Source organism: Onychomys torridus, chromosome 4 (genome assembly GCF_903995425.1).
Source record: "Onychomys torridus chromosome 4, mOncTor1.1, whole genome shotgun sequence".
Taxonomy (NCBI): Eukaryota; Metazoa; Chordata; class Mammalia; order Rodentia; family Cricetidae; genus Onychomys; species Onychomys torridus.
In genome coordinates, this window is record NC_050446.1 from 1,081,905 (window position 1) to 1,095,519 (window position 13,615).

The 13,615-nt window shown below is 37.9% G+C and overlaps 1 protein-coding gene across 5 annotated transcripts in view; it reads left to right on the plus strand.

Annotated features, from left to right (window-relative positions):
• The window catches only part of Dennd1a (DENN domain containing 1A), a 479,814-nt gene that overhangs the window by 43,935 nt on the left and 422,264 nt on the right, over positions 1-13,615 (plus strand). For 4 of the 5 annotated variants that reach the window (XM_036185072.1, XM_036185077.1, XM_036185075.1 and 1 more), the window contains exon 2: positions 399-469. The exons of the other annotated variant lie outside the window; for it this stretch is intronic. In XM_036185072.1, coding sequence (XP_036040965.1) covers positions 399-469 — 71 coding nt within the window. The remainder of the gene's footprint in view (positions 1-398; positions 470-13,615) is intronic. 5 annotated transcript variants of the gene reach the window in all.

Here is a 13,615-nt window from a genome sequence, read left to right on the forward strand (position 1 = left end):
GAGTGTGCTACTTTATGCTGTTGGTGCTTTGAGCTGAAATTCCCTCAAAAATCATGTTTGCAGCTTTAGAGATGTAGTTGTGGAAGTCAGAAACATGATACATGACAATTCATAGTCATGGTTAACTTACTATATCCAGACATTGTGTCCAGATCACTTTTGTGTATTTTTCTGAAGTTGCACATCTTGGGGATTGCTATTTTTATCTTGTATGCTCCGAAGGTTATGGCTCAGGATTTAAATAGCCTGCCCAAACTTTCACAGCTAGTTAGTTGTGGAGATACTGACTTTAAATGAGATCTACTATACACTGCATCTTTTGCATATGTTGCCTCAATTCTCATCAGTAATCATGTTTTTGTTTTGTTTTGTTTTGTTTTTGTTTTTGTTTTTTTTAGGCAGAACCCAGATACTACATTTGAAGTGTATGTGGAAGTGGCCTATCCTAGGACAGGTGGCACTCTTTCAGGTACCCACTTATCTAATTATGATAATGATGTTTCTTTATTGTATGGAATAGCTATACACAGAAGAAAATAGATAAATAATGTAATGTCCTTAAGTTCTTTTAAATGCTTTTCCTCAATTTTTTTATGCCCAAATCATCCTAGGAAGGTTGGAGAATAAAAATATAGTGAATACTTTGTTTGGAATCCACTGCCTTAGTAGGCTTGAAATATAGCTTTTATTTATTTTTATCATTGGGTGTTGGTCTATATATCATAGATTCCTGGAAGTCAACTATTTAGGCCTTGCTAACAGGCAAGGCTTGGAAATAGACTACAGGATTCAAATTAATAGAAAGAGAATTCTTTGCCACTAAACTGCTTGAAATAGACTGAATTTTTAGCAAAACTATTGCTAAAAGAAAGTTGGAGAGTAGTTAAAGGAGACTCCTCCTTTCTCCTTATCTTTTAGTTTGATTTCATAAGTATCCTGAACAGTGGGATTTTAGATGAGGTTAGGATGTCTTGTACAAGATGTGTATATCTCTTCTTCTTCTTCTTCTTCTTCTTCTTCTTCTTCTTCTTCTTCTTCTTCTTCTTCTTCTTCTTCTTCTTCTTCTTCTTCTTCTTCTAATTTTTTGCTTTTTGGAGACAGGGTTTCCTTGTATAGTTCTGGAATTTGCTCTGTAGATGAGGCTGGCCTTGAACTCACAGAGATCCACTTGCCTCTGCCTCCCGAGTGCTAGGATTAAATCCTGTGCCACCACCGCCTGGCTTCTTGACCTAAAATCCTTTTTGCTTAATGAGAAAATAACCTTGTGCCCCTTTTCTTGGTGCCTTTTGCCAAATGTTAGCTCTTGGTCCTCACACCTAAACATTTGCATATATTATTTGGTGTTTAGAGAGAATGAATTTACTTGAATTAGAAACTTGAAGTAATAAGTTATTCCCTTAACAGGCTTTATGCCTTTGGTATTGTTTTCTATTGCTTTATTTTCATTCTGATATTATAATTATATGCAACGTGACTTTTGATCAAATGCCCTTTATTCTGTTATGCATATGATATGAGCTGAGCATCTATATTGTCAACATTTACTATGAAATCTTTAAAGACAGTTGAATGGCATCCCCATAATACCAGTGAGAAACTAGAATCTTAGCTGTAAAGTAGCTCACCAAGGCCATGTAGCTACTGTGCATGATAGCTAGGATTCTTGACTCAGTTCCACTTTATATTGCTAAGTTGCTTTCTTGAGGGCAATACTTGTATTGCATGCATCTCTCCATGTTACCTTAAGGGCTTTGCACAACATTACTAGTATTTGTTAAGATGAGATTCCCTCATGTGAAGTATATTTTAACTTTATGGTTGTTTTGGAAGTAGAAAGTTAAGGTCCATGTTAAGCCATGTCTTATTGTGCAGGGAAAGTACTGGACTTCGGAGCAAATAATCAGATATGCATGCAGCCACTTCTCCCTGGGTGGACCTCATTCCGTACCCATTTGATGACAGCTGTGATCTGATAGATACATTCAAGGATGAACATTTTATTATTTCTGTAGTTACCTAATTTCCCCTCTGTAGTGTTGGGATTTTCCCCAAAGTTAAAATTTATTTTTTGAAAGATGAACAAAAAACTGAAAGCTATAAAGTGAGAAGGAAGAATAAGCAGTGGAGCCTTTATCCTGCTTGCTATTCTAGCTGTCTGGGGTACAGAGCCTCTCAAGGTTACAAAAGAGACCTGTAGACCACATATCAAAATATTCCAGCATTTAAAAGTTATATAGCTGGGCATGGTGGTGTGTGCTTGTAATCTCAGCACATGGAAGGTGAACCCATTATTTTGAAGTTATAAGAGCATTTTGCTGCATGTGCCCTTTTTTTAGAGCCTATTATTACCGTCATGTTACATTTACTTTGTCACTACATATGCAATCTTTTTTGCAGATGTGGCCCTTTACTCCTAAATATTCCAAGGGTAGAAATTATAAGAATAAGGACATTTTCTTTTACAATCCTAGTCCAGTTGTTGAAATAACACTGATGCAATGTCAGTTGTCATGTTTAAATTGAATTAATTTTCTCAAGAATGTTTTGGTCCACAATCTAATACAGGGTCATAGAACTCAACAGTTTTTAATGTCTGTTTAGTTTCTTTAATTCTGGAATAGTGCCATAGCTACATTCTTTCCTTCTAATGACATATATTAAAAAATGTAGATATTTTCTTTCATCTCTGGATTTGTATCTTTTTGACTGTGTCTTCATGGTTATGTCCAGGATATATATATGTGTGTGTGTGTGTGTGTGTGTGTGTGTGTGTGTGTGTGTGTGTGTGTGTGTTTGTGTTGTGATTTATGCCCTTAGTGTATCTTATCAGCAACCTTATGATAGCTACCCATTATTTATATAAAAATGCATAAAACTTACAAGTGTGGGTTAACAAATACTATACACAAATGACGTGACTGTTATTCAGATTAAGAATGTTGTGTGGTTTTATGCAAATTCTAGTCCAGGCAACAGAGACCTCTGGCCTCGTCCTATGCTCTGTTTTATAGGAGTTCCACATTGGCCCTCCTTTCACAATGCCTCTTTTCATAGGGCACAAAGTTGGCTGGGCCTATAAAGCATGACACCTGATGCTTGAACCCTTTTACCTTAGAATGTTTTGGGAGAACCCAAGATCTTAGACTTGCTTACCCAAATGTCCCAGGGTAATGGCTTACCAAATGGAGCTTGTTTCCAGGGCATGTATCAGTCTGTTTTTTGTGTTCCTGAGGGTGGACTGTGCTGCTAGTGTGTTCACCCCAACGCCTTAGGGTGAGGATGCTCCTACATGGGGAGTGGGGTGTGGGGCAGTTAACAGGTACAGCTGGACTTGGGGTGAGGTAGCATCATGTTTTTGTATGAGAGGTCTCTTGCCTTGTGGGATGTGGAAGGAGCAGTTGGCAGTCAGTGTTCCCTCTCCTACTACTTTTCTGCATCAAGCTCTAAGCAGTCCAAAAATGCACACTGTGAGTCTGCTTTTCCAGTTAGTTTTAAAGGTGTATTTATCATGGTAGACAGTAAAGGTATATCTAATAGTTGTAAGCTTGATTTATAGCTTTTTGCTTTGTTTTACAATGGGTTTTATGTATCCTAGGCTGGCCTCAAATTCACTGTGTAGCTGAAGATGACTTTGAACTCATGATTGTCCTGCACCTACCTCCCAAGTGCTAGGATTACTGACATGCTCTAGCACACCCAGCTATCTGACTTTAAGACTTAAATTTTTAGATATATGGTCTGTAGATCTCCTTTGTACATTTGCTTTGCTATGCTTGTAAATGTTACAGATGGCCTTGGTCATATCCCAGAATCCCCTCCCTCCCTTTGTTTAGAGGCGACTACTATCCTTTTATGATAGTCATTCCTTTGTGTTCATTGTTTTATTACATGTGTATGACTCCCTGAAAAAATAATTGTACCCATTTCTCAATTTTATAGAAGGAGAATTGTTGTTTGTGTAGTTTTGGTATGTTATGTTGATAAGGACCCTTCATGTTGTATGTCACTGAAGTCACTTGTTTTAATCACTGTTGTATTCATAGAATTGTACACAGCTTTGTTGTTGAGGCTGTTATTACTGGTGCTGAGGATCAAATCTAGGGCAAGGCAAGCATTCCACTACTGAGCTCTCACACCCAGCCTTGTCCATTCTGTTACTGACAGTGAGGTTCAGTGTTGAAGTCACATGCCAGTTGTAGCTATTGCAAGTGCTGCTGTGGTTTTTCTTAGACATGCATCCTGGTGGGTATAGACGTATGTTGCCATTGATTGTTTTATGTATCTGATTCCTTTGTCATACTAAACTTTGTGAAAACAAGTCATGCTGTTCTGCATTCTCACCTGCAGTATTTGGTGATCCCGCTGCTGTACAATTTTATCAGTACTTGGCATAGTTAGATTTCATTTTCATGAACGGTTGTTTTTATTTGCATTTTTTTTCTGGTGACCAGTTAGATTGACACCTTATTGGTGTTGTGTCTTAAATACTTTGTCTCTCTCATATATGTACACACACACACACACACACACACACACACACACACACACACACGTCTATATATACACACATACATATATATGTGTATATATATGGTACCTATTCATTTCCTTTGCTCATTTAAAAAAAATTTTTTTGTGTGTGTGTACATGTAAATTTGTGGGTGTGTGAACTCATATACTCACCTATATGAGGAAGCCACAGGGGAGGACATTGGATGTCTTTCTGGGTCTTTCACTGACCCTGGAATATGCCATTATGGCTAGGCTGGCTGACTAGCATCTTGCTCATTTTTAAGTAACCATTCATTGTTGGCTCATGAAGTATGCATGATGGATACTATCTGGTTATATATGTTGCATATCTTTAATTTTTGATTTGTCTTTCACTCTGTGGAATCTTTGATCTAAACTTCTTGGTCTAAATATAGTATAAAAATCAACATTTTTTCAGTCTTACCCATACAGTTATTTCTTTTAATAGATTTTGATTTTGACTTTTACGTTTAAGTATTTACCAAAGACAAGTTTTTTTTTTTTTTTTTTTTTTTAAACTAGTTAATATCTGGAAAAGTTAAATTCTAAATTGATTTCTCATCCATGGTTTGTACAAATTGGGAAGACAAAGCTGAATGAATAGCTAAGCTACATTTTACCTCTACTTAAAACAGTTTATAAAGTAATGAGGGCTTTCAAATCCTCCTTTAAAATCATCTAATAACAGGAAAATGAGAATGTCTTCAGAGAAATATCCTCATTTTTAAAGACAGGTCTTTTCCCCATTGACTTATCTTAAGTATGTGCACATCAGTGAAAACCTTTAATTGTCTCTTACATGTGCTGTGCTCTGAGAATGGAAACAGCTTATAGTTTGCCAGTACTGTATAGAAACGACATCAAGAATCTTAACACTGCAGGGATACCTTCCTAAGACTGTACAGAGCTTGAGCTGGAAAAGAACACATGCTCTTTGGTAATTTGTCAGATTTCCTTTTGCTGTTCCTAGTGAGTGAACTGTAGCTGAATATTTGGCTTCAGGCACCTTTTTCTTCTACAACCTTCTTATTGAGTAGTACATGGTATATTTTCCTTTTTCCCGTTACTATTTTAGGCATTAATTTGGCTGTTTTAGATTGTAAAGAATCTACCTTTGTTCCTCAGATCTGCATTTCTGTGTTTCCGGGCAAACTTAGATATAAACCTTACATTGCACAGTGCTAGTGTCTGGGCCTAATCTTCTCTTTGAAGTTTGTTTGCACCCCTCTGGAGGGATTAAATCCCTGCTGTGAGAAGGTGGGCTAAAAAGCACTGAGACTACTTTGTGGGTCTTTAATTGAAGGGTTTTTTAATGTACATTTTGTTTTATAAATGTCTGTGAGAATTCCATTCTTATAATTTTTGCTTCCATCCTGATAGATTCTTGTAAGTTAAAAATGTATACAGTAAAATTTTTCTCAAGGCATTTAATATTTACTGGCAGATTATTCTGGTGTGTGTGTTTTGGCTATTCTTTAAAATTTTAACAACTTTGTTTAGATTAGCTCTTGAGCATGTGTAAGAGTTTTTAAATTTTGAAGGTTAGAAAGAAATGACCATTTAATAACTGTCATTAATATTTTGATTTACTTATTTCCTTGTAATCTTTGTGTGTGTGTGTGTGTGTGTGTGTAGATAAACTTCTATATGTGTATTTTCCTTGCTCCCTCAATTAAGGCTTTCTTTTTTGTTGTTTTTTTTTCTTCTTTTTTTTGTTTTTTGTTTTGTTTTTTGTTTTTTGAGACAGGATTTCTCTGTGTAGCTTTGGAGTCTTTCTTGGAACTTGCTCAGTAGACTAGGCTGGCCCCCAGAGATCTACCTGCCTCTGCATCCCAAGTGCTGGGATTAAAGGTGTGCATCCCCACCACTCGGCAATTAAGGCTTTCTTAAAAAATATTAATATAGTTTTATGAAACTACTTTGTTGTAGTTTGATTTTTCTGCCTGGCCCACAGTCAGGACAAATCTCTCTCACTTGCCAGGCCCATAGATGCTCAGACCCAACCAAGTAAGCACACAGAGACTTATATTGTTTACAAACTGTATGGACATGGCAGGCTCTTGTTATCTACTTCTTCTATCTTAAATTAACCCATTTCTATTAATCTATAAGTTGCCACGTGGCTTGTGGCTTACCAGTGTCTTTACATGTTGCTTCTCATGGCAGCAGCTGGCAGTGTCTCCTCCCCCAGCCTTCCACTTCCCAGAATTCTCTTCTTCTTTGTCCCACCTACCCTATCCTTCCTGCCTGGCTACTGGCCAATCAGCACTTTATTTTAACCAATCAGAGCAACACATTTGACATACAGAACATCCCACAGCACTTTGTTATAAATTATTGTACCAAATGTTATGTTTGTTTACTTACATTGACTTTTTTGATGCTTGTCATTTAGGCATCAGATTTTGACTTTTTAAGACAGAAACTGAAATCCAGTCATGATAATGCATGCTGATAATTACAAGAGCTGGAATTATTGGCATGTATTATGCAGGAGGATGAGGAGTTCAAGGTCATTCCTTGGCTATGTAGTGACACCAATCTGGGTTTCCTTAGATCCTGTCTCAGAAACAAATCCAAAACCTCTAAACAAATAAATAAAATCCAGAAAATTGGCTGGTTTTCAGTAGATTTTTGATTTATATTTTGTTTTGTTTTGTTATTATATATGTATATATACATTTTTTGTTTGGTTGTTTTTTTTTTTGAGACAGGGTTTCTCTGTGTAGTTTTGGTTCCTGTCCTGGATCTCTGTAGACCAGGCTGCCCTCGAGCTCACAGAGTTCCTCTTGGGATTAAAGGCGTGAGCCATCGCCGCCCAGCCTTGTTATTATATTTTTAATATTTTCTAATTGGCCTTCCATAAGGTTCCCAAAACAGGCATCCCACACTGCTGCAGAAGCACCCAACAGTGAAGTCAGCCTGTGTGACCAATGATCTCAGAAGGTTCTCTTGCAAGAAGTGATTAGCCTATGAGGTCCCATGATCAGATGGCACTGGGTATGCAGAAACTGTGGAATGCATTTCCAACATAAGTATCTCATTACAGCTGGCCTTCCTGAGCCTGCTGTAGGTGCTCTGGCTGGGCAGATGCTTAGTGTTGTGAGAGTGGCAGCATCAGGTTTTTCAGGGCTGCCCAGCAGATCAGCTTCCTTCTGTGTGCATTTCCTCCTGCAGCATTTGTAATGCATTAGCCCAATGGGCAGTTTTTAAAGTTAAGGGTGTCGAAGTTGAGAAGCTGTTGGGATTTTGTGAAAGCAGTGTTAGTCACAATGCTTTTGGAAGCTGACTTGTTCAGCTACCCAGGTGTTAGGCAGCAACCCTAAGAAAAAACTCTTTGCTAAAAGTTGTTCTTAAATAACATCTACACTTTTGTCTGAGCAATATTGTGAAGAACATTGAGACTTTGCCAACTTAATATTTTGAGAGCCAGGTTTGTGATTTGGAACTTAAGCTTTCATTGCACTATGATTATGGTCTAGGAGCTTCCTCTGAATCTGTGTTAGTAACAAATGCTCCATTTTATTAGAGATTAAAAGAGAAGGTTGGGAGGCTAAAGTAATGGCTCTTTTGCTGTGATAAAACACCATCACAAAAGCAGCTTGGGTAAGAAAAGGGTTATTTCAGTTTACAGATCTCTGAGTTTAGGGCCAGCCTGGTCTACAGAGTGAGTCCCAGGGCTACACAGAGTAACCCAGTCTTGAAAAACAAACAAACAACAGACAAACAAAACTACTACCAACAAACACAAGGAAAGAAAGTTGACTTAAACTGTGCTTTCGGGTGTATGTGGGCTCCCGTGAGTGCATGGAAAGGTTTTTTTTTTTTTTTTTTTTTTTTTTTTATTCCTTCTAAAACAGGGTTTCTTTGTAGCCTTGGCTGTCCTGGAACTCAAACTCACAGAGATTCATCTTCCTCTCCTCCAGAGTGCTGGGATTAAAGGTGTGTGCTTCCACCACCACCACCACCACCGAACACCTGGCTTTTTTTTCTTTTTCCCCTAAGACAGGGTTTTGCTGTGTAGTTTTACCCTGGAACTCACTATGAGGATCTAGGCTAGATTTGAACTTCTGTCAATCTTGCTGTGCTGGGATTATAAGCACACAGCCATAATCTGTAGCATGTGGGAGCTCTTTTCAGAATCAAGTTTTAGATTAAAATATTCTTGAGGGAGATCACTTGAAATTACCATCACATTCTTACATTAATAACAAAGTTAGTGAATGCAGAAAACTTAAAGAAAGGTAATAAAGAAAGCTGTTTTTTAGTACTTATTATGCCCCAGTTATTCTCCTTAATATAGTCCCCCCCCCCCCAATATGTGTGTGTATACATGTATGTATGTGTGTGTGGAGGCCAGAGGTCAGGTCATTGTTGTTTATTCTAATTTATTTTTTAAGACAAGGTCTCCCACTGAACCTGGAGCTTATCAGTTTGACTAGACTGGTGGGCCAGAGGGCTCCAGGGAGTGTCCTTTCTCTGTCTCCCCAGTGCTGGGATTATAGACACACACTTCCATCCTCAGCTTTTCTGTGGTTGTGGGAAATTCAAACTCAGTTCTGTATGCTTATGTGGTGGGCACTTTACCAACTGAGCCATACCCATAGCCACTGACTTTTAAAATTTTTAATCTTAAGAAATTCTTTAAACTGGTCTTTAATTTTAAAGATATTGGGCTGGGGGTTTAGCTCAGTGGTAGAGCGCTTGCCTAGCAAGCGCAAGGCCCTGAGTTCGATCCTTGGCTCAAAAAAAAAAAAAAAAAAGTTTTAAAGAAATTGAGTTGAATTTGCACAATCTGGGCCACTTCCCAGGTATAGATTATACATTTAACTTCATTTGTGTGGCAGCTTCCATACAGTTACTGCCTAATAGCACGTGTCCATGCAGTGGTTAGGGAAGTCAGGTGATGTTAATGTTGGGGAAGAGAAAAGTCAGTGGAGAGATAGCTCTATTCATAATGTACAGAGAAGCCTTACTATTTCTGAGAAATTGGCACCAAACAGTTAACTTCTCCCACTTTTCTTTCTTTCTTTTTTAGTTTTTGCAGTGAAAATGAATCTACTCTATGGAGTATTGTGATATGGACTTTATTCTTAGTCACATAGGAACAAATTCTCATTCACTCATTTATTCTACCTTTTTCCAATTAAGTACTTGATATGGCAGTTAGAAAGTTTTGTTTGGAGCTGAGGAGATGGCTCAGCTGGTCAAGTGCTTGCTGCTCAGCATGGTGATAGGAGTTCCATTTTTAGCACCCACGTGAACAAAACCTGAGTGTGGTAGTGTTCTTTTGTAGTCCCAGTGCTATGGAGGTGGAGGCCTGCTTTCCAGCCAGCCTACTCTATAATCCATCCTAGAGAGACCCTGTGTCCAAAACAAAAAGGTAGACAGTTTAGGAGGAATGACATCCAAGGTCAACTTCTGGGCCAAGGGCCCTTGTACACACCTCAGCAACAAACAAAGCACAAAACAAACACCAAGTCTTGTTTGAGATACAGGCCTAGAGCATCTCTCATTGGGCTGTTTTGTTGCTGTTTATTTGTTTTTGTTTTGAGATAGGATTTCTCCTCCAAAATGCTGAGATTACAGATGTTCATGTGTCACCACAGCTACTTGTCATTGTAGTTTTTAAACTGGTTTTATAAAGTCAGGCAGAGAGCTTTGAGCATTTCAATGTGCCTTGTCCCTTTTTTATTTTATTTTATTTTATTATTATTATTATTTTTTCGAGACAGGGTTTCTTGTGTAACTTTACGCCTTTTCTGGAACTCACTCTGTACCCCAGGCTGGCCTCGAACTCACAGAGATCCGCCTGGCTCTGCCTCCCGAGTGCTGGGATTAAAGGCGTGCGCCACCACTGCCTGGCCCCCTTTTTTATTTTAAGATGGTCATAGTAATGATTACAGTTTTAAAGTTGAACTCAATAGTTTATAACAACAAAAGGTTGCCCACCATGCAATGTAATAAACATTATCTCAGTTAATATAGCTCCAAAGTAGGGTTTTACAAGGGCAAAGTTACATCTTGCTTGATCCTTGTATTTTGGTCCTTAGAAGAGTGTCTGGCAGATTGTTGGTCCTCAAGTATTGAATGAGAGAACTCAATGCTAGGAAGTGACCTGTCCAAATGATGGAGCTGGAGCTTGAATTCTAGTTTGAATATAGTCTTTAAGAAAAAGTAATAGAAATTATATATATGCATATATATGCTCTGCAGAGAATAAATAAAAACATGTGTCTGCCACTCAGCTTAAATAGAATATTTTGTGTCTCCCTCAATTTATTTTTTTTCTACCAAGATCACATTTTGAATTTTACACTAATTGTATATATGTGCTTGGAACTGGTGCTTTTTTTTTTTTTTTTTTTTCCTCGAGACAGGGTTTCTCTGTGTAGGTTTGCGTCTTTCCTGGAACTCGATTTGGAGACCAGGCTGGCCTCGAACTCACAGAGATCCACCTGCCTCTGCCTCCCGAGTGCTGGAATTAAAGGCGTGCGCCACCACTGCCCGGCTGGAACTGGTGCTTTTTATTGTACTGCTGCTACTTTAAATTGGTCATATTGAGGGTATTTGAATTGCTGTTCTTAGAAGAAACAGAAAATGAGCCGTATATTTTCTTTTCTTAATTAATGCTTACTTTTTGGGAAGCAGATTCCAGACTTTTTTTCTGTTCCTAAAGTACGCACTTTAGGGGCCATCTAGCATATAAATTATGTCCAATAGCATCTCACGATATTTGCTTTATTCTCAAAAGTGGCCTTTCTTGCTGTCTTTGTGATTAACAGTATTAGGTTTTTGGACTTTTAGGTGGACCTGGAGTTCATTGATCTGTTAAATGTTAAAATCCATGCAGGCAGGGAAGTTGTTGAATTTTTTTTTTTTTTAATAGATTGCTGTGTGTTGCTTTTGAAGTGTTCTTTGTTGTTGTTGTTTTTGTTTATTTTAAGAGCAAATTTCCTTTAATTTCAGAACCCATGTTCTCTCAACTATAAAAAGGGGGTACAAATAGTACCTGCTCTATGTAGCTGAGAGGATTTAATGAGAAAGCACATTGCATGGGACATGGAGAGTTCTTTATAAATGTGAACTGTTATTTTAACAGTTATTGTAAATTACTTGTGTTAGGCAGAGTTCCTATCTAAGTAGAAAACTCTGCTATTCAACAACTGTTATCAGTAAGACCTAGAGAATAGCAAGTAAGTAAAAATAGCTTAAGTGGATTTCTGAATCCTTGCATTTAAATTCACGTCTTTTATTCATAGAAATGCTCTTAGCTTAAACCCTATGTGCTCTGGCATGGCCTGAGGATTTGTTTGTATTAGGTTTCTCACCACAGTTATTGATCACGTTGATGACTTAAAATCATTGTTTTGTTCAGGGTTCTTCTCATGTAAGTGGCAGAAGTCAGATTATATCTGTTTTGACTCTAAAAAGGGAGTTTATTAGTGCTCCACCCTGACAAATCCAGTGGTAAAAATGGCTTCAGATTTCCCCAGATCTAGGCTTTCAACTTGTGTTTTCAGAGATTTGCCTCTCTCTTTCTGTCATCTTTATTGAGTCCCAATGCAACGATAAAGTTAACTATGAAGAAATCCCAACTTACATCCTACTACTTTTACCACCCACATGGTAAAAGAGTATCTTATGGTGTTTTGAGCCATCATCTCAGGGACAATTGTAACAGGTATCTGAGTTGTTCAGCTACCAGTTGTTAGGCAGCAACCTTAAGAAAAAAAATCATTGCTTAAATTTGCTTTTTAAAAAGTAACTATGTTTCTCTATAGACAACATCTTGAAGAAAACTAAGACTTTGCCTACTTAATATCTTGAGAGCTAAGTCTGATTTGTCACAGGTCCTGTCTGGGTCATGTTCCTACCTATGAACTACATTTTGTGTTTTTTTTTTTTTTTTTTTTTTTTTTCTTTTGACAGGATTTCACTATATAGCCTTTGCTGTCTTGTAACTTGCTCCGTAGTCCATTTTGGCCTTGAAGTCATAGAGATCCACCTGCCTCTTTCACCTAAAGATATGTGCCACCACACCTGGCTAAAGAGATGTTAATCTAGTGATTAGTGTGAATGTGTGCATACACATGCCCATATATACACATGGGCATGGTAGTCATTCAGTGCCATTCGGATCCTATGGATTTCCTTAGAAGGAAGTCTGGTGAAGGGAGGAATGGATATTAGGCAGACAAAAGAGATGACTGTTGCAGCAGGCATCAAGCAAATGTGCATCTAAAACTCTTTTCAAAAAGCAGCAAGGTGTTTAGTTTGGAAAGATTTTAAACTCAAACAATTCAGGCAAGGTTTCAGGGTTTAGAAATGTGACTCTTGAAAGGAGTGTCCTGATTCTAGCATGTTAGAGGCTGCAGCAGGTGGAGTGACACTAGTTTGAGGGCTGCATAATGAGGTCCTGTCTAAAAAGAAACAAAGTTGCTCTTCAACTTCCTTGGTTCCCTAGGAGCCCCACATGACTCAAATCTACTGTCATTGAACTCTTCATCACCTTCCTGTACAGATTTCCTTTAGACTGAGTCCTGTGCTGGACTGTACAGTAGCAGCTATGCTAGTTTTGTAGAGCAGACTAGACTTCAGGTTTTAGATGCTTAGAAGGTTTTGAAAGAACAGGAACCTTTAGGAAGTAATGTTCTTGTCTTTGAACTTATAGTACTATTTTCACAGAGTATTTTGCATTTCTTCTTTATGTTGCAGACAGTCTGCTCAAGCTTTGATTAGAAGCAAGCTTTACTGAAGAGACTACCATGAGCCTCCTTTGCCCAGCAGGAGGCTTTAATAAGCTGTTCCCCAGATCTAGGGTTTTTTCCTTTAGTATGTTCTTAATTCGTAGAAATTTTTGCTATCATGAACCTCATTTGAAGAGAGCATAGATGCAGATTATTTACTCTCTTTATTATAACAATGGCATTAAAAACTTTGGGGGTAATTCTTACTAAAAAATGTAATGGCAACTCTGTAGGTTTTGAAATCATGAGATTTGAGTTCAGATTTCTTCTGCTGTTCACCAATTGTTTGACATTGAGAAAGTCATTTAAACTGAATACTAAGTTGCTTAAAC